Source organism: Canis lupus, chromosome 25 (genome assembly GCF_011100685.1).
Source record: "Canis lupus familiaris isolate Mischka breed German Shepherd chromosome 25, alternate assembly UU_Cfam_GSD_1.0, whole genome shotgun sequence".
In the NCBI taxonomy this organism is placed as follows: Eukaryota; Metazoa; Chordata; class Mammalia; order Carnivora; family Canidae; genus Canis; species Canis lupus.
Genome location: NC_049246.1, coordinates 11,087,546 through 11,114,561, shown reverse-complemented (window position 1 = coordinate 11,114,561; position 27,016 = coordinate 11,087,546). Strand labels below are relative to the sequence as shown.

General features: G+C 40.7%; 1 protein-coding gene across 1 annotated transcript; it reads right to left on the bottom strand.

Moving 5' to 3' along the window:
• Positions 1 to 6,271: 6,271 nt before the first annotated feature.
• Positions 6,272 to 24,817, bottom strand: SLC46A3 (solute carrier family 46 member 3). Its single transcript, XM_038573378.1, has 6 exons — positions 24,499 to 24,817; positions 23,704 to 24,057; positions 16,508 to 17,378; positions 14,643 to 14,726; positions 10,088 to 10,244; positions 6,272 to 7,514 (listed from the first exon to the last, which is right to left on the bottom strand). The coding sequence occupies exons 2-6, from the start codon at positions 23,890 to 23,892 to the stop codon at positions 7,430 to 7,432; spliced, it is 1,386 nt and encodes a 461-aa protein (XP_038429306.1). The 5' UTR covers positions 23,893 to 24,057; positions 24,499 to 24,817; the 3' UTR covers positions 6,272 to 7,429.
• Between the last annotated feature and the right edge of the window lie 2,199 nt (positions 24,818 to 27,016).

Sequence of the window (27,016 nt, the reverse complement as noted above, 5' to 3'; positions counted from 1 at the left end):
AAAAGGAGGAAGTCATACTATGAGAGACAGGAATTTTGGATTTTTTGGTTTCCTTATGTAAATCACCGGCCACCTAATTGGCCTTACCTACCTCAATAGGTTAGGTAATGATACTTTTACCAAGGGCCTCAAACATATATTAGTGCTGGCTTTAGAGCATCAGTTTAGGCTTTTGGTTTAAGGTTATTGAGATCTAATTTACATAAAATGATGGATATCCTTGACTTATTCCCAATCTTACAGGCAAAGTGTCTAGTCTTTTACTGTTAATGCCTTTTATCAGCTTGATCCTAGTTTCTTGAGAATTTTTTTTTTAAGATTTTATTTATTTATTCATGAGAGAGACAGAGAGAGAGGCAGAGACATAGGCAGAGGGAGAAGCAGGCTCCATGCAGGGAGCCCAGCATGGGATTCGACCCCAGGACCCTGGGATCACACCCTGGACCGAAGGTGGTGCTAAACCGCTGAGCCACCCGGGCTGCCCCGAGAATTTTTATCATGGATGGGATTTTGAATTTTGTTAAATTTTTCTTTTGCGTCTATTGATATAGTCATGTGTTTAAAAATTTTTTTTAAATTTCCTTTAGTCTGTTAGTATGGTGGATTAAGTGATTTTCAAATGTTGAGCCAGCCTTGAATTCTCTGAATAAATTCCACTTGGACAGATGTGTTATCTTTTTCATATGTTGCTTGATCTGTTAACATTTTGTTGTGAATTTTTTGTTTATGTTTATGGGAGATGTTAGTCTGTAGTGTTGAAATGTACCTCTGTAAATGCTCTACTTATCCAGAAACTCAGTATATCCAGGCAGCCAATCTCTGAGCCAACCCTGGGCTCTTTATTTACTTCCTTCTTCCCTACTCTTTTTTCTATAGACACTTTCTGCCTTCCACCCCATTTTGCCACTCTCCAGATATAGACCCATCTTCATGAGGTGTTAAGGGTGTGTCACCTAACTTTACCTCTTTGTTTTTTTAAGATTTCATTTATCTATTCATGAGAGACATACAGAGAAAGGCAGAGACACAGGCAGAGGGAGAAGCAGGCTCCATGCAGGGAGCCTGACACGGGACTCGATCCCAGGTCTCCAGGATCACACTGGGCGGAAGGCGGCACTAAGCCACCAGGGCTGCCCTGACTTCTTTATTTTAACAGTAGTTCACTTTTCATGTACAGACAGTCACCAGCTTAGGATGTTAGACTTAGGATTTTTTGACCTTATGATCACGTGAAAGGGATACACATCCAGTAGAAATTGCACTTGGAATTTTGGATTTTGAATTTTTATCTTTTCCCAGGCTAGCATTATACAGTATGATCCTGTTGATGCTGGGCAACAGCTCCCAGTCAGCCACATGACTATGAGAATAAACAACCAGCACACTGACAACCATTCTTGTTTTTCACTTTCAGTACAGTATTCAGTACATGATATATTCAGCACTTTATTATACAGTAGACTTTGTGTAAGATGATTTTGCCCAACTGTAGGCTTATAGAAGAGTTCTGAGGAACAGTTAAGTGGGTTAGGCTAAGCTATAAGGTTAGGTGTATTAAATGCATTTTTGACTTAGGGTATTTTCAACTTATGATGCTTTCTTGGGATATAACTCCATCATAAGTCGAGGAAGATCTGTAATTTCTTTGGCTTTGCATCAGGATGATGCTGACCTCATAAGATGGGTTGGGAAGTGTTCCGTGCATCTATTTTCTGGAGATTCTTGTGTAGAATTGCATTGTTTATTCCTTAAATGTTGGCAATGAAGCCACTTGGGCTAAGTCCCATCTGGATCATATTTTAGCTGTATATCATCCCCAAGAAAGCAGTCCCTAAGTAACAATTTGAGGCTATGTACATCCACAAACTTCTGTCCGCACAACCAGAATCCATCTGGTTCACAGGACTGTCTTGTGCTAATCAAATGAGACTGCTTTTCAAGCCCCCACTGAGTCAGGAATTGTACTAAGAATTATATATTTACATTATTTTATTCATTTTGTGATTTGAAATGCCAATATTTACAATGAAGGACATAGTTCTCCAGTTTCCAGTAACCAGAGTACGTGTGTTCTCCATCTAGAACTTGGATTCTGCAAACTACGGCCAAATTCAGCTGGCTGCTTGTTTTGTTTATTGGAGTACAGCTATGCACAACTCACTAATGTATGGCCTGTGGTTGCTTTGTGCTACAATGGCAGGAAGGTAACTGTGACAGACAGCATAGCCTAAAATACTTATTCTCTGGCCATTTACAGGAAAAGTTTGCTGACACTTCATCCAGGGCAGTGATTCTAAACCCTGTCCATGTCTTGGAATCACCTGGATAACATTTGAAAAAATACCGATGCCTTCCCAACCATCCTAGAAATTCCAGTTTAATTGCTCTGGACTGAGACCTGGGCACTGGCAGTATTAAAAGCTTCCTAGGTGATTCTCCATGGCAGCCAAGACTGAAAACCACTGGCCCATGAAGAGACTTGTTATTTGTGTTTATTTTACTGCCTATGCCACGATGATTATTCTAATGTGCAGGAGGGCTGAGAAGCACTCATCAAGGGTAGTAGTTTCCAAATCTAGATGTGTATCAGTCACCTGGGAAGTTTTAAAAAAGGATTCTAAGACCCCACTCTAGACTGACTGGATCAGAATTTCTAGGGATTAAAAAAAATTCCTTGGGTGATTCTGTTGTATAGGCATTTCATTAAAAGAGAACTGAACTTAGGATACCCTATTATCATCAGAGGATTTTTGGACATTGAATGAGTAATCAGAGGTTTATTTAGTGAGCATAGGAGTGGAGAAAAGGGATTTTTTAAAGAATTTAAATTCAGCTACAACACATAGTACATCATTAGTTTCAGATGTATAGTAAGTCATCCATTCCATGTAACAGCCAGTGCTCATCACCTCATGTGCCCTCCTTAATGCCAGTCACCCAGTTACCCCATCCCCCTACCCAACTCCCCTCCAACAACCTCCATTTTGTTTCTTCTGGTTAAGAGGCTCTCATGGTTTGTCTTCCTCTCTGATTTCTTTCTATTCAGTTTCCCCCCTCTTCCCCTTTGATTCTCTACACTATTTCTTATATTCCACGTAAGATAATGGTCTTTCTCTGACTTATTTCGCTCAGCATAATACCCTCCAGTTCCATCCTTTTTGATGACTGAGTAATATTCCATTGTGTGAATATTACTGGAGTGTGTGTGTGTGTGTGTGTGTGTTATACACACACACACCCCAATCTTCTGTATCTATTCATCTTTCAATGGATATCTCAACTCTTTCCATAGTTTGGTTATTGTGGACATTTCTAATATAAACATTGGAGTGCAGGTGCCCCTTCAGATCACTGCGTTTGTATCTTTGGAGTAAATACTTAGTAGTGCAGTTGCTGGGTCGTAGGGTAGCTGTATTTTTAACTTATTGAGGAATCTCTATACTGTTTTCCAGGGTAGCTGTACCAGCTTGCATTCCTACCAATAGTGTAAGAGGGTTCTCCTTTCTCCACATTCTTGCCAACGTTTGTTGTTTCCTGACTTGTTAATTTTAGCCATTCTCACTAGTATAAAGTGGTGTCTCATTGTGGTTTTGATTTGTATTTCCCTGATGCCAGGTGATGTGGAGCATTTTTTATGTGTCTGTTGGCCAGTTGTATGTTGTCTTTGGAGAAATGTCTGTACATGTCTTCTGCCCATTTCTTGACTGGATTATTCATTTTTTGGGTGTTGAGTTTGATAAGTGCTTTATAGATCTTGGATACTAGCCCTTTATCTGATATGTCATTTGCAAATATCTTCTCCTATTCTGTAGGTTGCCTTTGAGTTTTGATTACTGTTTCCTTTGCTGTGCAGAAGCTTTTTATCTTGAAGTCCTAATAGTTCATTTTTTCTTTGGTTTCCCTTGCCTTTGGAGACATGTCTCGTGAGAAGTTGCTGCGACTGAGGTCGAAGAGCTTGCTGCCTGTGTTCTCATCTGGGATTTTATTGGATTCCTGTCTCACATTTAGGTCTTTCATCCATTTTGAGTTTATCTTTGTGTATGGTGTAAGAAAATGGTCCAGTTTCATTCTTCTACATGTGGCTGTCCAATCTTCCTAACACCATTTGTTGAAGCAACTGTCTTTTTTCCATTGGGTAGTCTTTCCTACCTTGTCGAAGATTAGTTGACCATAGAGTTCAAGGGTCCATTTCTGGGTTCTCTATTCTGTTCCATTGATCTATGTCTGTTTTTGTGCCAGTACCATACTGTATTGATGATCACAGCTTTGTAATACAGCTTGAAGTCAGGCATTATAATGCCACCTGCTTTGGTTTTCTTTTTCAACATTCCTCTGTCTCCTTGGGGTCTTTTGTGGTTCCATACAAATTTTAGGATTATTTGTTCCAGCTCTGTGAAAAATGTTGATGGTATTTTGATAGGGATTGCATTGAATGTGTACATTACTCTGGGTAGCACAGACATTTTCACAATATTTGTTCTTCCAATCCATGAGCATGGAATACTTTTTCATCTCTTTGTGTCTTCCTCAATTTCTTTCACAAGTATTCTGTAGTTTTTGGAGTACAGATCCTTTACGTTTTAGTTGGGTAAATTACTAGGTATCTTACAGTTTTTGGTACAATTGTAAATGAGATCGACTCCTAAAGAGAAAGGGAATTTCTTGAAGCTGTGCAATGCAGGCTATAAATGATCCTATTGAATAGTCCAGCTTCATAGAAATATCCCCTCTGTAGTGATAAGAGTATTCATTACTATTCGATATGGGTATGTGTAACCCTTCTTGTACAGTGCTAGATAAAAAGGAACATGACTTTCCTCTTTGTTCTCTTTATATGGACTCCACGGAGACATCATTTCATTATTCTTCCTTCAGATAATCAGATAATTAGGTCACATTATGGGAAATTAGGTGGCATCGTTTCTTTCTTTTTCATTTCTGTAGACTATACCCCCATTGGCTTTGTTTTCTCTAGTCTCATTACTTTCACTAATCATATCTTAGGCTAGGTACTTTGGAGATGGCTAAACTACTTCATGCTCTATTTTTACCCTGGACAGTCTCAATCCAGAACCCTGATATACTGCATCTCAAATAGTTCTTCCTCAAATATGAAACCATCTATTTATCTCTTAGCTGTATGAAACAATATCATCTGTGCTATCTTCAGTTTAGATGAATAGTGTAAAATCATGGAAGGTGGAGGTGAAAGGTACTTTAGACCATCATATCTAACCTTAAAAAAGGCAATATTGTAGGCAGTCTGGTTGGGTATGGTAGTACTAATGTATACAAAACACACTAATGTGTTTTGCTGGGCAGGTCACTTCATACTCTTACCTTATACAATTATTATTATCAGATTTACAATCTGGGGATCCCTGGGTGGCGCAGCGGTTTGGCGCCTGCCTTTGGCCCAGGGCGTGATCCTGGAGACCCGGGATCGAATCCCACATCAGGCTCGCGGTGCATGGAGCCTGCTTCTCCCTCTGCCTGTGTCTCTGCCTCTCTCTCTCTCTCTCTGTGACTATCATAAATAAATAAAAATTAAAAAAAAATTATTTCTTAAAAAAAAAAAGATTTACAATCTGTAATGTGTATACCTTACCTATGAAGAATCTCAGCAGTGCAAAGACCATCTCTGTGTAATGCTACTGCTTAGTGGTAATTGAATAACCATGGTGAGTGAGGTCTCTCTGATACTTGTCTGTAAAATGAGGAAAATAAATATCCACTTTGCCAGGATTATTAAGAGAGTATATGATAAATTGATATAGAGGAACACTTTGTAAACCATAAAGTACTTTTTTGGTGGAAAGAGCATTGAATAGGAAGAAAAATAAATAAATATAGAAATCACTCAGTTCTTACACAAGCTTCCAGCCCAGAAGACATTAGGTAGACTTAAAAGTAGTAGTCTTGGAAATAAAAATTTATAGTATTTTACATTGAGTGTTCTTGGCTAGTCCAGTGATCATTGATTACCCTACAGGAAAAAGTTGTAAGCAGTGTTGTCAAATGGAAAACTCTGCGTTTAAGAGATTACAAAGAATCATCTAGTTGTACTTAAAGACATTTGCGTTATTACATATGGTAACTTCGAAAATCGAAGATATTCAAAGACCGGTAAAAATACCATGAACCAATTTAAAAAGTGTATGAGCTAGCATATCTTTTAAAGCTGGCTGTGGCATGCTATCAGTGGTTACATTCATGACGCATGAAATATGTAGCTTTAAATTATTTTCACAAGTAAAAACAAATTTATATATTCAGTTCAACAAACATTTATTGAGGATAAAATGAATCAAAGACTGTCCCGTCCTCATTGTCGGGTAATATTAATAAAATAAATATTATGAGACAATGGAATCTGCTTGGATGGAAGTATACACAAAGTGCTGTGGGTGCCCTGCAGAAGTTGGGGGATTACAAGAGTAGGCAAGAAATGTCAAGAAGGCTATTCAGAGAAAGCAGTGTTTTGGCTGAGATTCTAAAGTTTCATGGTCCAAAGGGAGGAAGGGGAAATGGGACAATGTATAGAAAGATAGGAGGCATGAGAGAATGTGTTTTCAGGGACCAGGGTGGGTTTCAAGATAAGTTTAAGGCTGTAAGAAGTGGCTATCCCTTGATAAAAATAATGAATGAATATTGTACTGTCACTTCCTGACTGGCTGCTTACTCCGTTTTTGCGTTGCTTTGTAAACAATTTCTTAATGATATTTTTTTCCAATCACTCCTGTGTTACCTATATAAATATTATCATGCTTATCACTGATGAAACATGTTAGAAATAGTGAAAATATGCATCCTTTAAAGTGATTCCATTTCAAAGTTTTTGCATCTATTAAAAGCTTTCCCTGTCATACCACCTTGATGGGATCTCTAAAACAAACCATTTTCTAAGCAGAGGTACGACTGCACTTTAAATATTTGAAAGTTTTATCATTGTTTTCCTATCAGTGAATAATTCATCATAATTTTGAATAGTTATGCCTTCAAAATCTTCCAGAGGTCAGAAACCCACTTGCAGATGAAAAAACTGAGGTATAGTGTTCTCCTTGGTCCCAAAAAGAAACTGAGTATGTCAGGGAAATTATTGCTTTTGATTGTGTCAGGTTTCTCAATCTCTTTATACTGTGAAGTTTCAGTTTCATTCCTAAATCCCAAGGTGAGAAGTGTTTTGAGATTTGTTTTTCTATCTATGGAAATCTATCACATGATGTTCATAAAGTGCTCAAAGTGCAAAATACTTTAAGAAGCTAGAACCAGAAGCTAGTTCTCTCCTGTTCAGTTTAGAAGAAAGAAACTATGACATTGATTATTGATGAAATATTGATTATGGAACTCATTTACAGTCCTCAGAAGTCAAAGCATAGGATACATGTGTTTAGCTGTTTGTTGTTTTTTTTTTTTAAATCACAATTAATCATCTATCTGAAGTGTCTTCACTGGATTCCTCTTGTGTAAGAAGTGCATAGCTGCCTTCATTCCAGCTGGTGCACTTGACCACACTGCAAAAGCAAACAAGACATTTTAAAATTGCAAATAAGGCAACCCATAAATAAATAACCTGTCTTTCCCCTGGTACATGGCTTCTGATAAATTATGCAAATTATACATAGAAGGAACATAATAGCATTTTGAGTCCAACTGACTTATTCTGAAAATAATAAATCTACAGTTTTTTCCTCTTCCAGATACCTAAAATGTCCATCCATCCTACTGTTTATTCTGTAGTCCACAAAAAGTAGTATGACTGTGGATATGGCTGAAGTTCATGTTCAATATCTGTAACTGAAACTGGGACAAGAAGATATCTGGAATTAAAAAAGCATGTAATGGGAGGCACTTGGGGGGCTCAGTTGGTTAAGCAACCAACTCATCTCAGGGGTGTGAGATGGAGCCCCACACCTGGGGCTCAGAGCGGAGTCTGTTTAGGACTCTCTCTTCCTGTTCTGCCCCTCATTCCCCCCTCCCCCCCTCCAATAAATAAATAATCTTGGGGAGAAAAGCATATAATTTTATTTTAAAGATTTTATTTTTTCCAATCACCCCAGTGTTACCTATATAAATATCATGCCTGTCACTGATTAAACGTGTTAGGAAAAGTGAAAATATACATCCTTTAAAGTGATTCCATTTTAAGGTTTTTGCATCTATTAAAAGCTTTTCCTGTCAATATGACCTTGATGGGCTCTATGAAACAAAGCATTATCCAAGCAGAGGAACAATTTTATTTATTTGACAGAGAGAGAGCATGAGCAGGGGGTGAGAAGGATAAAAGGACAAGAAGACTTCCCACTGAGCAGGGAGCATGAGATGGGGCTTGATGTGGCACCTTGGGACCTGGAGATCATGGCCCAAGCTAAAGTCAGACACTCAATGGGCTGAGCCATCCACATACCCTGCGTATAATTTTATTTTTTAAAAGTATTGAACAGGGGCACTTGGGTGGCTCAGTCATTGAGCATTTGCCTTAAGCTAAGGTCATGATCCCAAGGTCCTGGGATTGAGTCCTGCATCAGGCTCCCTGCAGAGAGCCTGCTTCTCCCTCTGCCTGTGTCTCTGCCTCTCTGTGCTGCTCATGAATAATTAAATAAAATCTCAAAAAAAACTGAATATAGGGTTAAAAATGTCTTAGAAGACCATCTACATTACATTAGCAGCATTTCTTTTAAAGATTTTATTTATTTATTCATAAGAGACACACAGAGAGAGAAGCAGAGACACAGGCAGAGGGAGAAGCAGGCTCCACGCAGGGAGTCCAATGTGGAACTCAATCCCAGGACTCCAGGATTGTGCTCTGGGCCAAAGGCAGGTGCTAAATCACCACCCAGGGATCCCACATTAGCAGCATTTTTAAAAGAATAATTGTCCTAGCTAGCTGCATGTGTGTTCATAACAGGTATGTATAAATATATGAAGAATAAAATTAAAATTGCCCATTATCCTACTTCCCAATTCTAATTAATGTTATTTTTCATGATATGGATGCACCATCACTTATTTAGCCATTGACCATTTGGTCATTTAAAGATTTTTTTTGTCTTTATAAATTGCTTTCCAAAAATGATAGTGCCAAATAATACTATCAGCAATGTATACGACTGTCTCATCATGTACCCATTAGCGCAGCATGTATTTTTAATTTTGCCAGTTCAATAGTCTTTTTAAAAAAGATATCTAGTACAAATAACTTTTCATCAAAATTATAGAGGAACTGTCAATACTTGCATAGATCTAGGTATCAAAATTCCAAATTCCTCTTAGGAATTATCAATAGATGTTTTCATGTCTAAAAGTTATTGAGAAAAGTACATTCTGAGGCAAAACTTTGTTAACACAGAACCATAGGCCCAAAATGGCGTCAGGTAGGCCAAGTTGTCAAACCTGGACTGATGTAAGTTAACTGCAGTTCCAGCCTCCCTCAGAGACAGTCTTCACCAGTCAGGCAGGCGTTTTCTGATCAGCACCAGTGAGCCTACCAAATGGGTCCTCTCCATCCCCCAAAGGAAGATGGGGTCATCTACCTGATAAGACTCCCTGCCCTTCCCCTTAGGGGAAGGTGACTCTGCCTGAAATAATTATTTCTTCTCTTTTGCTAATAACTTCTTGACCCCACCCTCCATTCTGTGAAAACCTTTCACTCAGCACAGCTCCTCAGAGTTCCCCTCTACTTGTTAGATGGGATGCTGCCTGATTCATGAATCAATTAGTAGAGCCAATTAGATCTTTAAAAGTTATTCAGTTAAGGGGGGGCCTGGGTGGTTCAGTCGGTTAGGCATCCAATTCTTGATTCCAGCTCAGGTTATGATCTCACAGTTATGAGATCAAGCCCCACATCCGGCTCCTCGCTGAGCTCAGTCAGCATGGAGCCTACTTGAGATTCTCTTTCTCTTTGCCTCTCCCTCTGCCCCCCCCACCATTCACTCTCTCTCTAGAAAAAATTAATTAATTAAAAAAATTACTCAGTTGCATTTTGGTTTTTAACTACTTTAACAGTCTATGTAATTTTACTGGTAAGATTAGGGAATTCATTTAATCCCGCTATCCTTTGATAAAATGCTTAAAAATAATGACATACCATAGACTGACGGCTGGAATTAGTAATAGAACAGCAGACAGCAGAAAGGTGAAGCCTGGGTACCAAGCAACGGTGGCTGAATAAATTCCGTTAAAAGTAGAAACTGCAGTGACTCCACCAAGTGTTTCCAAGAAAGCAATGCAAGCAAATAGGGTGCCTGTTTGGGGTCAGGGTATGGAGAGAGAAAATGAAATGGCTGTATAATAAAACAAAGGGAGAAAATCGTTCCTTATTATTAAAAGCAAACATAGGGCACTGCTTGGTGAATGAAAGCTATTCCCTCTAAATCCCTGAGAAGCCAGTAACCGATTTTGTAGGTGAAGAAACTCGGCCATTAATTCTTGACCTGATGTGAGGGAAGTTGAAAACACAATACTTTGTATGTCAGTAGGGCAAATGTAAGAGGCAACAGCAGCTGACACATTTGAAATCCAGTCTTCTCTCCTGCACAGACACACACATAGCCACAATTACTATTGTCCTTCAAGATTAAGAAAGAAAAGGCAAGCTTGAGGGTCACCTTTCATAGCTGGATTACGGTTTATGCGTCTACGTTCTAATTTTCCCCATGGTTTTGGTCTAGTAGACAGTGTTATATGTTCATTTTTATCTCTTTAAGCTTTTTACCCTAGTATACATACTCTCATATGTTGCTTCTAAGTCTTCACTGAATGACAGGTCACATGTTCATAAAACATAAACATATCTCTGAAAAATATTGTATTTTCACATGTGTCTTCTTTTAACTAAAATGAAAGCTCTGTTCATGCCAGGTGTACATCTACTTTGTTTACTGCTGTGTTCCAGAGCCTATCTGCCCTGGCACATGGTAGATATGTTTAATCTATACTTGTCAAACGAATAATTCAAGAGCCTAGTTATCAATCAGCAAGTAGCATAAAGACCTACTGCCTCCATGTTTTATGATAATTCTTGAAGTCAGTTTAATTGGGAAGTAGTACTCCTCCCTCCCTCCCTAAGCTACTATCTTCTTTTACTTCTGATCTCTTGCTACAGCTAGGCACAGTGCCGTGGAAGATAGACTGGATTGTTCTAGTTCTATTATGCAATGGCTTAAATCCATTCTTGATGGAAAGTTGGTCAGGCAGTATGTCTGTCTGGCATAAACAACCATACTGCTACAAAATAGGGTTCTCCTGTTGTTTAACTTCCCCTAGCAGTTCAACTTGTTTAATAGTTACCAGAGAAAACTGGACTAAATAGTAAGTACAGTTTAGTTTCTTTTCTATACCTTTTTCCAATTCAATAGACCTCAAAAGTCAAGTCTGTCCTTATGATGTTCCAATTTGTAATCATAAGGAGTGTGCAGGTAGTGACAAGGTAAGAGGCAGTCCAGGGTGGCTTTAGCTGTGAGTTTCACAGCTGTACAAAGCACAGAAATTCCAAAATAATTACCCGAATTTATTTTCTCTGCTTTCACTGAGAGTCTAGTGGAAACCAATGCAGTATTTCCCCTTCTCTCATTACTTTAAAGTGCGTAACATTTTCATAAAAAGATTCCATTTTTAAAAAGTAATGAAGGATGGGAATATATTCAGTATGGCAATTCTGACATCACCAAAAGGATTCCGTAGTTTGCAGTTAAAAACAAAGTAATTATACTATCCTAGAACAATAGAAAAACAATTCACGATGTTACAATTCAGAATATGAAATGCCAAAAGGTAAACAAAACATTTTGAAATGTCACTATATTTAACAGTATGAAATGACTTTAAAAAAGCCTTTATAAATAAACTAAACCAAATATAAACAGAAGCAAATTATATACTCTGAGAAGTCTATATTAGTTCCAAGTTAAAGCAGGTATAGATTTTTTTTTTTTTTTGCTGAACAGCTTTATTGAGATAAAATTTGTAGACCTTAAAAGCCACCTCCTTTAAATTGCACAGTTCACAGAGCTGTACAGTCATCACCTCAGAACTGTACCCATTCCCAGTCACCCACTACCTCCCCAGCCCTGGACAGTGCTTCTTTGATTTCTGTCTCTATGGGTTTGCCTTTTCTGAACATTTCTTCTAGATGGAACCATATTCATATATAGCCTTTTGTGTCTGGTTTTTTTTCATTTAGCATTATGTTTTTAAGGATCCCCCTCTGTGTAGCAGGTACCATCAGGACTTTATTTTTATTGCTAAATAACATTCCATTGGGCAGATACACCAAAATGTGTCTATCCGTTCATTAGTTCATGGACATTTCCATTTGTTTATACTTTTTGACTATTATAAATAATGCTGCTGTGAACATTTGTGTATGAGATCTTTGTGTGGGCATATGTTTTCATTTCTATTTTAATTTCAATTCCATTCTATTGCTACAAATGGAATTGCTGAGTCATAAGATAACTCTAACTTTCTGAGGAGCTACCAAACTGATTTTGCAAAATAGGTGGATCATTTTATGTTCTCACTAGCAGTGTAGGGGGGTTCCAGTTTCTCCACATCTTTTTCATTTTAGCCATCCTTAGTGGGTCCCATTATGGTTTTGATTCGTATTTCCCTGATGGCTAATGACATTGAACATTTCTTCATGTGCTTATTATTGGCCATCCATATACCTTTTTGGAGAGATGTCTCTTCAGATCCTTGGGTTGTCCTTTTGTTGTTGAGCTTTTTTTTTTTTTTTTAATTCCAGTGCAGTTAACATACATATATTAGTTTCAGGTGTACACTATAGTAATTCAACACTTCCATATATTACTCAGTGCTCATCATGGTAAGTGTATTCTTGATGCCCTTCACTTACTTCATCCATCTCCCTGCTCACCTCCCAAGTTCCTTATTAAGCATATTATTTACAAATATATTCTGATATTCTTTCGGTTGTCTTTTCACTCTCTTGATGGTGTCCTTTGAAGCACAGAAGTTTTTAATTTGCATAAGATCTAATTTATCTATTTCTTCTTTTATGTTGTGCCTTTGGTGTCATATCTAAAAACCATTGCATAACCCAAGGAAGCAGGTAGGTTTTTACATACTATAGTTATACATTTTTATATTCCTAAGTCATTTTCCAGTTAATCATCATTTCATAATCTATAAACAGCTGTGTGAATATATAACTGCATCTAACGAGTGGAAGAGAACCAAGAAATATGTTTTTAAATGTATTGATTTATGCAGTCTTCCCCAATGTTAACTAAGCTGCCATAAATAAAATAGCATAATTATGAATGATCCATCAACATATGAATATGTTAATATGAATATTGAATTAATATGAATGTTGGCACCGGGCTGAGACATGAAACAAAAGAAAGCTCCAAAGTCTAACAATATTTATATGATACAGAGAGGAAGGAGGACAATCCCATATGCCGGATATCTAACTGGTAACGAGTTCTAACCAGAAATTTAATTGTTTTGTCCTTCTGTGTTGCTCATTCTTTGCCTTCCCCTTCACTGTTTAATCTCCTGTGTTTGGCTCTGTGCTTGGGAGGCTGACCCTTCAGATCATATGACTTGGATTTCCTTGCTAACCTGACTTTCTATTGTGCTTGGTCAATGGGATGAAGGTGGAAAGAAAGGTTGTGGTGTTTCATCTCTGCTCCCTCCTTATTTGGGTCATCTTCTCCGGGTGCCTTTGCCACTGCCCACTCTGCCACATTGCTGCCCTTCATTAAATTTCTATTGAGCCAGCTGAGTGGGATCCTGTTTTTGCTAGGACTCTAATTTAAGCCCAGCTCTAACATTTGTGGGGGCCAGTGTAAGAATACAATTAAAGGCCTATATATTATATTGTAAGTATTTAAATGTTACAGTTCTATGAACAAACTGTTCATAAAGATACATTCTCTCTTCCTGCTCTGAAAAAATATACCTTATATATCTTCATGATGTTTGGAAGGTCAGACAGAAACTTAGAATTTTCAGACTTTTTGGAGTTCTATGTAGGCACATGACAGCACTGGCAGAGCTAACTAGCTCTTGGCCCTCAGTTCCCAGCTGCAGGACATAGCCCACGCAAGTTCTGTTCTACCTCTTCCTCCATCCAGTTCAGAAAGAATCATTTACACATGGCTGTAGACACCCCACTCTGCAATGCCAAGGTTGGGCCACGTCTCCCATAAAGAGTCATGGCTTGGCTACTCCTTTGGTCTAGAGGGGAGCACACTTGGGTCACAGTACACTCTCAGGCCAAAGGGTCTAAGGAACAGGACCGACGAGGCGCTCATGGACATGAACCCAGGGCTGTTTGGCTAGGAATTATGGGGATCCAGGTACCCAGAGTGTAGTCTAGAAGAGGCAGGTGTGGTGGGCTCCCAGTGGGCATCTGCCTAACTCTGAGCATTCCTCTCCTCTTGGGGCTGGCCCTGGCTAGAGCAAGCCTTTGAAAGCAAGAGACCGTGGGCAGGGGCACCTCTATCTGAAGTAGGTCTCTTTCTAACACAGAACTTGCCAATTAAATCAAAAGGAGTTCTGAGCAGAAAAAAGTTTGTAGAATATTCTGAAGAATGAAACATTGGTCATACATAGATTTGAGTTGGTATAGATTGTAGATTCATTATTTTCCTTAAGCAAATGAAACTCACCTTGTTCAGTGGAACGAACCGCTTTTGATATCATGGAGCGTAGAACAGAGAGTGGCACAATAGTGAAAAGGAAAGGCAGCCTGACTGTAAGAGAAATGGTGAGAAATCAGAAAACCAGTGGTCAATTTTAGATGTGAAATATGTTCTCTCTAAATATATTCATTTTCTATAAGTGCCCTAACTCATTGCATCAAAGGACTGAATTAATTGTAGACTTCTGTTTAAGGAATGAAGATGCACTGCAGACAGTTCAGTTCTAGGTTTGCTTACTCTTGAATTGCAGTGCTAAGAACAAGAGTTCAGGGAGGTGTTAGGGTCAGATCTGTATAATCTGCCAATTGGGACTCATCTGCTTTTTCCCAGATTATTATAGTAACCTCTCATTTAGCAAAGTTGGGACTTAGGTTTTTCATTTGTTTTTTGTGTTTACTTTTTTAGACTTAGCATTTTAGTGTCAGCATTCTTTTATTATACTGATACACTTATTGATAAATTGGTTCTTTATCTTTCTGCTTGTCCATCTTTGGAATAATTTCATGAACACCGATTGCCTCTCCTCTTAAATTATGACCCCTAATAGGCACTAGCATTTCCAATTATATGATAAAATAATAATATATTAATTTTGCAGAGGACTTTAAAGTTTTCAAGGTGCTTTCACGTATATCAACTTACTTGGCCCTGGCAACTCTAGGGGAAACTAACATTAACCCAGCGTGAGGCATTGTGCTAAGTGCTTTAGAGTGATCATTATAACCTGGTGAATTAGGTGCTACTGTGCCCATTTTACAGATGAGTAAATGAGGACCCAGAGTAGTTAAGTAACTTTCCCAAGATCATCTGGCACTATAGATGGACATTAAGCCCAATTCTCTTTGGTCACCCTACTTCCCTGCAAGGTAGCAACAGGCTGACAGTACCTTAAAAAAATGAAATTGGACCTTTCTCAAGGTCCCACTTTACAGATCCCTTAGCTTTTTCAAATGCAGCATCTCACTCAAGCCCTACAGAAACTACTTATGGGGTAGGTAGTTAAGGAAGCAGTCTGTTAGGCAAAAATTGATTTATCAAAAACCAATTCGTGAAATGACCAATTTGCAAAATCTTGTCTTAAAGAATTTTTTTCTTGAATATATTCAATAAATATGAATTTTATAAATCTTTTGAGTCTACTTTATATAATGCTGTTTAAAATGTTTATGCAAAGTAGTCTTCTTAGCAGCATTTTTTAGGGGGGCAGAGGGAAAAGAGGACACAGGCTCCATCTCACAACCCTGAGATCATGACCTGAGCCAAAATAAAGAGTTGGACACTTATCTGACTGAGCCACCCAAGCGCTCCAACCTTCTTAGCATTTTAAGAAATACTCAAGGGATCCCTGGGTGGCGCAGCGGTTTGGCGCCTGCCTTTGGCCCAGGGCGCGATCCTGGAGACCCGGGATCGAATCCCACATCAGGCTCCCGGTGCATGGAGCCTGCTTCTCCCTCTGCCTATGTCTCTGTGCCCCTCTCTCTCTCTCTCTGTGACTATCATAAATAAATAAAAATTAAAAAAAAAAAAAAAAAAGAAATATTCAAGTTGGTGAAAGCTCTACTGAAGAACTGACTCACAAGAAGAATGTTCCTGAAATCAAATCTTTTGGCAAGTATGCAAATTTGGAAACTGTGATTATTCTGTGAATTACTGTTTTAAAGCAACTTGGCTTTCAGTTTCTGGCAAACTAGCTTTTAACAAAGTGCCTTAATTGAACTCGAATGCATTAAATAGAGAATATTATATTAAAAGTTTCTCAACCAACAGACTAAATTCATTTGCTTATAAACATCAAATACATGGTTAGTTCTAAGGCTACATTTGTAATTTACCTAAAAACATCATCGGTGTTGTTCTGGCAAAAGCAGTCATAACCATCCCTGCCATGGTGGTAACGATTCCAATGAAGGCCATGTGAATGTCTTCCATACAGTAAGAAAAAAGCCATATTCCTAGGAAACTACTAAAAAAAGTGACGCTACCCAGAGCTGATCCATAACCTATAAAAACTTCATTCCAGCAGAGTGGTGAATCCAATTCATAAAGGATAAAAATGGGGGAGACACCAATTATCACAAAAAAGTAAGCGATCATTGTAAAAAGTAACAAACAGAGAAAATACCGTTGCCTACCAGAAGCATTTTTAAAAAGCATGTAAGTTCGGTAAAATAGGTTTTTAAAGCCTTCACTGCAGGATATGGAAACATTCTGAGATGAAGTTTCTTTCAATGAATCACCAAGAAAAAATGAAATATAAATCAAGTTAATAGCATGAGCCATAGCAATAATAAAAAATGACCACATGAAACCTAATCCTCTGATAAAATAGCCAGAAGACAGTCCCGTGAGTCCAGTGACAAGTCCAAGTATGAAGTCGATTATAGCTATTCGAATTGTTCTTTGTTTCTGTTCTGTACATTGATCAACTATGTAGGCAAAACAAGCTCCTAAGAAAGTGGTGGAATTGCCACAAAGTGCACCAATGAAGGTAGATGCAATCAAAAGCTGGAATGGAAAAGCAAAATAGGAAAGCAAACAGAGCCAAACACTGGTTGCAAGAGAACCAACAGAAGACAAAATCAAAGGGAATTTTCGTCCTCGATGATCACTATGAGACAGAAGTATGAAAGTAGACACTAGACCAGGAATTAAACCACTTATGTCCATCTGCAGATTGAAAAGAGATACTTTCTTCTGAACTTCCTGCAAATAAACAAAAAGAAGATAATGTGTTTACAGAGATATAGGCAACATGCACAGAAATATCACAGAGCATACTTTTCTTTACATTTCTAGTAGGTCACCAATAAGGAATCTCTGGTGCATGGATTTGATACAGCCTGAATCTTCCGCCGGTTCACAAAGCAAACATCAAGAGGCGATATAGTAATGAAAGCTCATGCATGATATGCAAGCACTGTGGTGGGGACTTGAACACACCACTGTGTATTGGTGTGTGTCTGTTTTATATAGAAGATCCACAGACTCCAAGATATCTGGGACTGGTCATGTAATAATTTTGCTTTCTTCTCTCAACAGCTTAGCACTGAGCTCATGACCACTGTTGTAAAGCAAGAGTAATATCTTTTCCTGTGATAGATCTTTCTGTCTACTTAAAGGGGAATGAGTATCACATGTAAATGACATATTTGATAGTCCCCCAAGGATCAAAACCAGCAGGTACACACACAAACTGGAAGATGTTACAATCCTTATGCTAGTTATTTGATGGGAAGGATTTTGGGTGATTTAAAAGTATTTTCTATTTGCTACTTCTCTCTGTATTTTCCAAATTTTATATAAAGAGTGTAATTTTTATAATAAGGATTGCCAAACTAATTTTTAAAAATAGATTTATTCATGTGATATTTAGAAAGCATCCTAAAACAAGTGATGAACCACAAAAATATCAACTACTGAAATTGATGAATTTTTTAGAGTGAGCCTATGTTTATTTTTATATATTCAAATAATGCAAGCACTTTCATCAGAAAATGTTCTAGTCACTCAGACTCAAAACTCAAGCCATCTTTGTTTCTGGACTTTCCCTTCACCCATGCCCACCAACACCCAGTGCTTCTCATGTCTTTTAGCTCTTTTCTGTCCCAGAGCTGCCACTGGAAGGATAAGGCTCATAGTTTTCACCTGGGCTGGCCTGGCATCTACTTAGCTCTGTCCTCAATGCCGTCTGTGATGCCAGCCTCCTCGCTTTGCAGATCATAGACACTAATGGTGGCAGTGTCTTACAAAACACACTAGTGGCATGTCTTTCACCTGCTCAGCCCATTGCTTGTTAGAGAAAGTTCACACTCCTCATCTGTTACATAAGGACACCAAGATGCGATCCAACCCAACTCTTTAGCATTAGCTCAACTCACTCCCCTAATACTCTATGTTACATTCACAGCCCACAGTCAAGCCCAACTTGGATTTCCCTGAAATGCCCAAACAGATGTAATCTCTCCTTCTGCTGAACCTTCTCATATGGCAAGTATCATTCCCCAGGTGTGCTCTTTGGTATAATGATTAAGAGCTCTGGAGTTAGGTCAATCTAGATTCAGATGTAGTCAGTTCTTTACACAGCAATTAGAGTGATTTTTTTTTTTTTAAAGATTTTATTTATTTGAAAGAGAGAGAGGAACACAATTGGGGGTGGGGCGGTTCAGAGGGAGAAGGACAAGCAGACTCCCCGCTAAGCAGGGAGCCCCATGTGGGACTCAATCCTAGGACCCTGGGATCATGACCTGAGCTGAAGGCAGACACTTAACTCACTGAGCCACACAGGCGCTCCTAGAGTGATCTTAAAAGCATTTGGCTCATGTCATGTTACCCCGCTGCTCAAAATCCCCCTGTGGTTTTCCTTATAGGGAAATAAATCCAAATTCCTTGCCATAGTGTGGGTGGCCAGACACCATGACTTCTCGGATTTCATCTCCACTTCCTTGTTCCCCTCAGCCGCATGCCATTCCTCAAACACTCCATGCTCATTCGCTTTTGTATTTGCTGTTCCCTCTGCCTGACAGTCACAGAGCTCACTTCCTCAATTCAGATGTCACCTCCTCAGAAGCCTTCTGTGACTAATCACACAATCACTAATCACACAATCCAAAGCAACCCCACTAATCCTCACCCAGTGCTCTATGACTGTAGCTGAGTATACTTTCTTTAGAGACTTGTCACTCCTCGACAGGATGAGTTACTTTAATTGAGCTGCTTATTGTGTGCCCTCTCCACTACAACCTAACCTTCAGGAAAGCTGGAACCCTGTTTTCTTCCCTACAGTGTCACCAGTTCCAACAACAGTGCTTCACAGGGCATGTCATAGATAGTGGTTACATGAATGAATAAGAAAGTAAAATAGGCCCTGTAACTGGCTAGCTGTGTGTGACCCTGACCAAATTATGTATCCCTGTGGTTTCATCTGACAGGAGGTGGGTAACAAGAGTCCCTGTCTTGCAAGCTTTTGTAAGAGTTACATTTAAAGTCCCTATGTCCATTTAAGGTATATGGCACAGATCCTATTATGTATTAGCGCTTCATCAACTTTGGCTGTTTTCATTTTTACTAGGTTAGGCTTCTTGAGCACATCTTTGTATCTCTACAGATAAAAAAGCCATCAAGTAAATACTTATTCAGTCTGGGATTCCTCCTCCTAATCCCCCCTCCCCTCCACATCCTGTCTTTTATCTAGTGTCATTCCTAATTCAACCTTTTACACAGACTCCTCTCCTCATATGTAACCTATACCTTTAACTCTGGAAAATTACAATTATATACTAGATAAGGGTTGATGGGAGAAATCAGAGTAAAGTGTGCTATTTCCTACACAAGATTGACAGAATAACAGTATACTGAGACAGGAATAAATTAAGGAAAGGAATATCAATTTTTAAAAAGTCACAATTTCATAGGCTAAAATGTATAATTACAATTGGGTAGAAATATTCCCTTATTAAAAGGTTTATAAATAAATTATTGAACAACAACAACTTCATGATCTGGTTAATGCCAACTTGTTTCCCCAAATAGCAGTGATGTGGGAAACAAAAGCAGAAGAAAAATTATTAAATTAAAACTTATTAAATTTCCTTACTATCTACAGCCTATTGACAAGTCCTTGCAAAAGGCAGAGTGACATTCCCTTAGGGACTCAGCTGCCTCGATGTTAATACTTTGCTAAGGTCAAAAAGCAATCTTAACTTAGCCCAACCCCCAGCTTTAACGTATAAAAATGCTTTGGAAATTTCTTCTATCTCTAAACCGCCAAGATACATGTTGGCAATCTTCCCCCAAGCATATGGTCCACTATTACACATTTGAGGAGCCTCATGACTAACGTTTTATTAGACGGTAATAAATGACCTTTTCCCAACAATAGCTGAAACTTTGCTTCCAAAATCCCTTAGAGACTTTCATTATCCCTAACCCCCTCCCAACTTGAAAGTATATAATGGGCCACTCCACATGACCCCAGGGAAGCTTTTCTGCCCATGGGTCCTGTCCTTGGTGCTTTAATAAAACCACCTTTTTGCACCAAAGACAGGTCGAGAATTCTTTCTGGGCCTTCAGCTTCAAACCCTAACATCTTTTCTTACATCAGCAGGGTCCTATCTTGAAAGTACCTGAAGAGAACAGACCACAGGGGCCAGTGTAATACTTCAAAACAAGTCCTTTAACCTGGGAAGGGGGATGGGGTGGGAAAGAGAGGGTGGCAAGGGGTTTAAAAAGCCCTTCCTCTGCAGAAGCCAACAGACATGCCTAGAATTCCCTACCTCTTCTCCCTCACCCAAGAATTTCCTGCCCACAGGCTTGCCATTTTGTTAAGACATCCTTTAGAGACTAATTTTGCTGGAGAGAAGTATGTAAGTATATCTTAAGAGTCACAAGACTCAGAAAACTCAAAAGGTTTGAAAATCAGGTTAGATGGATATTTATTTATATGGACATATGTATTAACCCCAATGGGTTGAAAAATAAGACTTTCAAAATGTCAAGTATAAGTGAAATAGCTCAGTTAATTCTTATACCTGAACCCTGAAATTCATATTATGATCTTGCATTGCAATGCAGCTGTCCATGTATTTGTTTTATAAAAGGATAAATAATATAGTATAATAGCAAGAAGTTTAATACACTATTTTGTTATGCACTCTTATATAAATAATTGGTCTTTTGGGGGAGTGGCAAAGAAAAATCTGAACTGAAAAAAAATTATTTATTTTATTAGGGACTGACCCTGTGCTCTGACATTTATTTTTAGGGTTATAAAAACAGTTCTCAAACTCCTAAATTTTTAGTGAGCAAGTAGTCAGCACCCACCAACAGCTGGGAATTGAGAAGGAAGCTCATAAAACAGGGAATATTTATTTGTCCTTGGATTGAAAGGTAAGAGAATGTTCTTTCCTCTTTCTCTTTCTCTCTCTTTCTTTTTTTTTCTTTCTTTCTTACATTTTATTTATTTGAGAGAGCAAGAGCATGAGCACAGGTTAGGGGCAGAGGCAGAGGGAGAGGGAGAAGCAGGCTCCCCTCTGAGCATGGAGCCCAGTGCAGGGCTGGATCCCAAGACTTTGAGATCACAATGTGAGCCAAAGGCAGACACTTAAGTGACTGAGCATGGCACCCCAGGTAAGAGAGAATTGTTATACTGAGCGGGAACACTGTCCAGAAAAGCGGACAGATGGAAGTACTGAAGGTGATGCTGGTGCGTCCAGGGAAGCAAAAGTGTTCCTCTTTCCTAAGGAGCAAAAGGTGAGTGGCCCACCTGACCTGTCCCAGTTGTGGGTGGTGACAGTGGTGCTTTCTAGCTTCCCAGTCCGAGAAAAAGCACCTGTAGCTCTAGAACACCACCTTTAAGGGAAGGGATTGAATATTAATCTAATTAATCTTGAATATTAATCTAATAAAAAACAATTAATGAAACAATAATCAACTTAGACATTTGGCAAAAATCTTCAAAATGAGACCACTGCTCTGGGCAGTGAAGGGCTCTCAGCAACTACGTAAGACCAGAGGGGGCCAATACTCATCACCTGCACAGTCACAGAGGCTACCACAGTGACTGAACCCCAGCTTATCTCCTCTCAGGGAGGTCAAGGGCAGCCAACTTTTCCAGACATTCCATTGTCTCCCCCTCTGTCCCTCCCATTGCTCCCAGGTGTCTGGTGAGGGAAAGCAGAGAATCCAATATAGAAACTAATGAGCCTATTGAACCTTGTCACTCACTGGGAATGACATTATATATCATAGGAAACATTCTTGTAGTCAGGAGACACAACCACGAGGTGAATCCCTTGGCCCTTCTATTTTTATGACCTCACCTGAGGCCAGAACCTGGATGCCTGCATAGCTTGCCAGTAATTATGAGTTCCAAGGAAATTTCTCCCATGGAAATGAGGAACAGCAGAAACTGTGCCAAACAGCCAGGCCTCAGCCCAGCAAGGTTATACCTGACACCTCAGGAAACACCTCCGGAAATGCTAGAGCTTTCCTTCTGGGCCCTTTGCCATTTCTTCCAGGCCTCAGACTCATCTCCCCAGTGATACCTGAATTCTCTTCCACTGAGGAGAAAATTTTAGAACCAGCTGGCAGGTGATTCGAATTCCCTTAAGCTCTTCTTGTCCTTTGACTATGGTGGCAGTGCCACTCTTTTGCCATCACTAAATATCCTCTAGGGGAATATTTCAAAGTTTATAAGTGTGGTCTGTTTTTAAGGCTTTTTTTGGAGCGGGGGGGATTGCAAATCTGAATGCATCTCCTTTGCATCTGGACATTGGCAGATTTTGATACAAACTGAGGGAGCAGGGGAATGGCGATGTATCACCAGTTTTAAACAAAAAATTGGGGGAGGAGGCCGGAGAGGCAGAAGGAAAGGTCCTGTAATATCTGGCTAAACATTCTCAGTGTCCTCAGCGCCAAAATAGATCTCCTCCTCAGATAATCTCACATAGCTCCTCAACATTTGGGAGTCAAAGCTGACCTGATAACAGCAAATGAGGAACGCCAAATGCTGCCCCCTAGCAGCCCATGATGGACACTGGCCCCAGGGCCCATAGTGTTCAGTAATGGGCTCCTTTGGGGAGGGGGGGGTGTCCATGAAAACTGGGTCATGTATGTGAAGCAGAAGGGGGGTTGGGAGGAAGCAAGCAAGGGAAGGGCAGAAACACCCTGTTTCACCCCCATTGAGGCCACCCAGTACTCATTCCAGCTAGCCTCGGTCCAACCTTCAGGTTTTTGGGGGGAAGCAGGAAGGGGACAGCCATTGGGGAGATGAGACTAGGCTGAAACTTTCTGAGAAAAGAGAACAACCAGTGTCACAGAAAAAGAAGGGGGTTTTACTTAGAAGAAGCAGATTAAAGGTGTCAGGAAACTTCAAACAAGAGAACTGAATAAAGGCTCTTGTCTTGGGATTTAAGAGTTTTCAGGTGACCCTTGAGAGACCAAAGTACAATGAGTGCAATGCCCTGTTTCATTGAAAACCTCATGACACATTCTCCTTCTATTACCTTTTAGGGATATGTTAATTTCTTACCTCCTGGAATGCAAAAATCGGACTGCTTTTGTTTTTTCCACACTCAGAAATATTGCTATCAGATACAAAACTGTAGTTGCTGGTTTCTTCCCATATTCTCCTGTACACATACTGTGTGGTCAGTGGAGAAGTCAAAGTCATAGCAAATGCACTAAGGCAAATGGCAGGTTCTACAAAGAAGATCTTCATACTGCCTGGGTAGGTAGCTGACTTCTATTAAAAAGGACGAGGGGGAATCCCTGGGTGCCTCGGCGGTTTAGCGCCGCCTTCGGCCCAGGGCGCAATCCTGGAGTCCCGGGGTCGAGTCCCGCGTCGGGCTCCCGGCGTGGAGCCTGCCTCTCCTTCTGCCTGTGTCTATCGTGAATAAATAAATAAAATTAAAAAAAAAAAAAAAAGAACGAGGAAGTGAGAGGGCTTCGGTGGAGAAAACAGGCACACTGGGGAGGAGAAGGCAGCAAGCACTTCCCAAGAGATTGTTTTTTTACTTTGGGTTGGGGTATGCAGTAAGCCGGAGACTGTCCTACTTTCTATTTTTAAGAAACAGAAAGGGCTCAAGCCGCCTTAAAATAGTTCTAATAAGTTGTCACCCATTTTCGTCGGGAATAATCGCACTAGAGTCCCCACACTGTGCCGCCAGCCGGTTTCAGAAGGGAAACCGAGAGGCTCCCCGCGGGGACGCGGCGGTTACGCAACTGTTTGTCATGGTTATTTTGCTGCTTGTTAACGGGACAGGAAGGAGGACGTTCACAAGCGGCTCCCAGTCGGAGGGATTTGTTTCTTCTCGTTTAGACTCACCCCGCGGTTACAGTCCTCCTGCCGGGCTAGGCGCGGGTCCGAGCATTTTCGGGGCCCCGAGTCCCTGGGGGCGCCTGCGCTCCCGGGCACCTGCCCGGCGAGTGTCCCCGAGGCCGGGCGGCCGCGGCGGTCGGGCCGGGAGGGAATTTCCGTTGAATCCGACCGATGCACCTGTCGGGGAACCTCAAGGTCTCCTCCCACAGCAAACCCCTGAAAGCTCACTCCTGCGTCCGAGTGACGACGGCGACGTCCCCGCGCAGCCCTCGCTCGGCGCCCGGTGGCCCTGCGGACGCGGCCCGGGGAGCTGCGGCGGGCCCGGCGCGGGCCGCGGTCTGTCCGCCGGGCGGGGGGCGCGTCCGTGGGTCCTCGGCGCTCGCGGCCCCCGTCGCCGCGGGGGCGGGGCCGCTGGGGGCGGGGGGGGGGGGGGGCCGCGGCGCTGTCGCCCGCCCGCGCGGCTCTCCTGCCATTGGGCCCCGTGGCTGGCGCCCGCGCGGGGATTGGTCCGCTCGGCGCCACTCTCGTGAGCCCGCCCCCGAGGCCCGGGCACCCCGCGGCGCCCCGGCTGCGGGTGCTCGGCGGCCGGCTCCTGGGCTCTGCAGCAGGGAAGCGTGTCCGAGTCTTGCGTCCCCGTTCACGGAAGCACACCGAGATCACTGGCAGAAGTAACGTGCGTGGGACGCAGCTCCCCGTAGCATCCGGGTCGCAGGGCAAGAGCCCTAAGAAACGCAGACTTGGGGGAACAGGGTAGGGACCTCCCCAGGAGGGTGCGGGAAAGAGGGTGCCCCTGACGGAAGGTCTGAAATGCGGTCCCTGGCTCTTCCTGGCGGTGTGACCTGGGGCAAATGATTTCGTCTCTCTGAACCTCCATTTCTTTGTCAAGTGGACCTAACAGTCACACCAAATTTCATTAGAAACCCTCAACATGTGCATATACAGAATAGCCCTGGAGCAAAGGAGACCCTGTACATGCCTAGCAACAAGCCCATCAGGAACACACCTGAAGTGGGGTTTATTCATTCTGGTAAGGAGGAGGGATGCATAAATGGGGAACAATGGGGTATCTCAGTAGAAGTGCTAGAATTTATTATGGGATTTGGGCTTATGCGCTTGTGGGGAGAGTTCAAAAAGGCAAGGCCTGGCACTGTACTGGATGCTTTCAGGAAGTAGGGGTAATCCTATGATTGGGTATCTTAATTCTTAGTAAGAAGAAATGAACACTAGATGGAGGGTAAAGTCATAACTGATAAGGAAGCAGCTTATAGCAGACATTTTTTTTTGGTCATTTTTGTGGTTTAAACAATGTTCCTGATCTGTCTGTGTTTAGACAAGATTGTGGAGTGGTCTTGTTTTTGTCTTGACCATGATTATAGAATGGCTTTGTCTGATATTATTCGGTGAAATTGCTTTTAGTCCCCAGAATATGGTCCAGACAAGCTTATAGCAACGTCAAGGTCAGTACCTAGATGTCAGAGCTGCTTTCTCTTCCTTGGTATTCAGTAAATAATAGTTAAATCACTGAAATGTTGAGTTGGAAGGCTTAGATTTCAATCCTGATTGCTACTTGTAACTTTGGACTTGCCACTTAACATCTCAGTTTCTTCAAATGAGTGTTTATGAAGCACTTGTTTTGAGTCTGAAACAGTGGGGCATGGATGTTGGTTGGAAAGAAGGTATACAAAAATGAGGAGGACACAGTTTCCTAGGAAGACAGATCATATTTTAAAACTGCAGTACACTGCACTAAGTGCTAATTTAGGGGCACATTAGAAGTGGGCTGGGCAGTGAGAGCAGTGCACTGACCAGGGAATGTTGGTCTGGAAGGGAGAGGTAGAGATCTGATGACTTCCCAAGAACACAAGGGAGAAGAGATGAAGTAAGCTATGCAAAAATGCTCTTGAGGATTGTAAAGCACTACATAATTTTATTCTCACAAAAAATACTTATTTTCTAACTGCATTCATTTTCTGTTTTAGCCAGCTTAGATCCTTTTGATGAGATAGGAGTAAAATGACCACTTCCAGTGCTTGGTCCCTGTAAAATCAAGCAGGCCGAGGTCATGCCCCAAATCTCAGTATCTTAAAACAGCAAAAGTTTATTTATCTCTCGGTCTACTTGCCCATCTGGGGTCACTGTAGAGCTTTACCCCCCAACATTTTTATTCACAGACACAAATGGATGGATTCATCATCCTAATATTATCACTAGCATCAAGGCAGAGAAAACAGAATATGGTGAATCTGATACCAGCTTTGAAAGGTTTCTCCCTAGAAATGATATATATCACTTCTGCTCACATTTTGATTGGTCCAAACAAGCCACAGGGCCATGTGAAAAAGTGAAATCCTGTCACGCGCTCAGAAAGAAGAAGTAATGTTAGCAAATAGCTCTAATGACATCCTTGTCCCCAGTGCTGTGATTTCTCATGAAAATCAAGAGAAAGGAAAAGGCGTTTAAGAGATGTTCTGTCTTGTGGGAGGAACAACTAGTGGCCAATTAGTTCCATGCATTGCTGTCCCTT

Coding starts and splice junctions, on each gene's coding strand:
- SLC46A3 (XM_038573378.1), bottom strand. CDS start 23,892: ATGAAGATCTTCTTTGTAGAACCTGCCATTTGCCTTAGTGCATTTGCT. Junction 14,727..16,507: donor AACACCGATGATGTTTTTAG/GTAAATTACAAA, acceptor TTTCTCTTACAG/TCAGGCTGCCTTTCCTTTTC. Junction 7,515..10,087: donor ATTCCAGCCGTCAGTCTATG/GTATGTCATTAT, acceptor TTGCTTTTGCAG/TGTGGTCAAGTGCACCAGCT.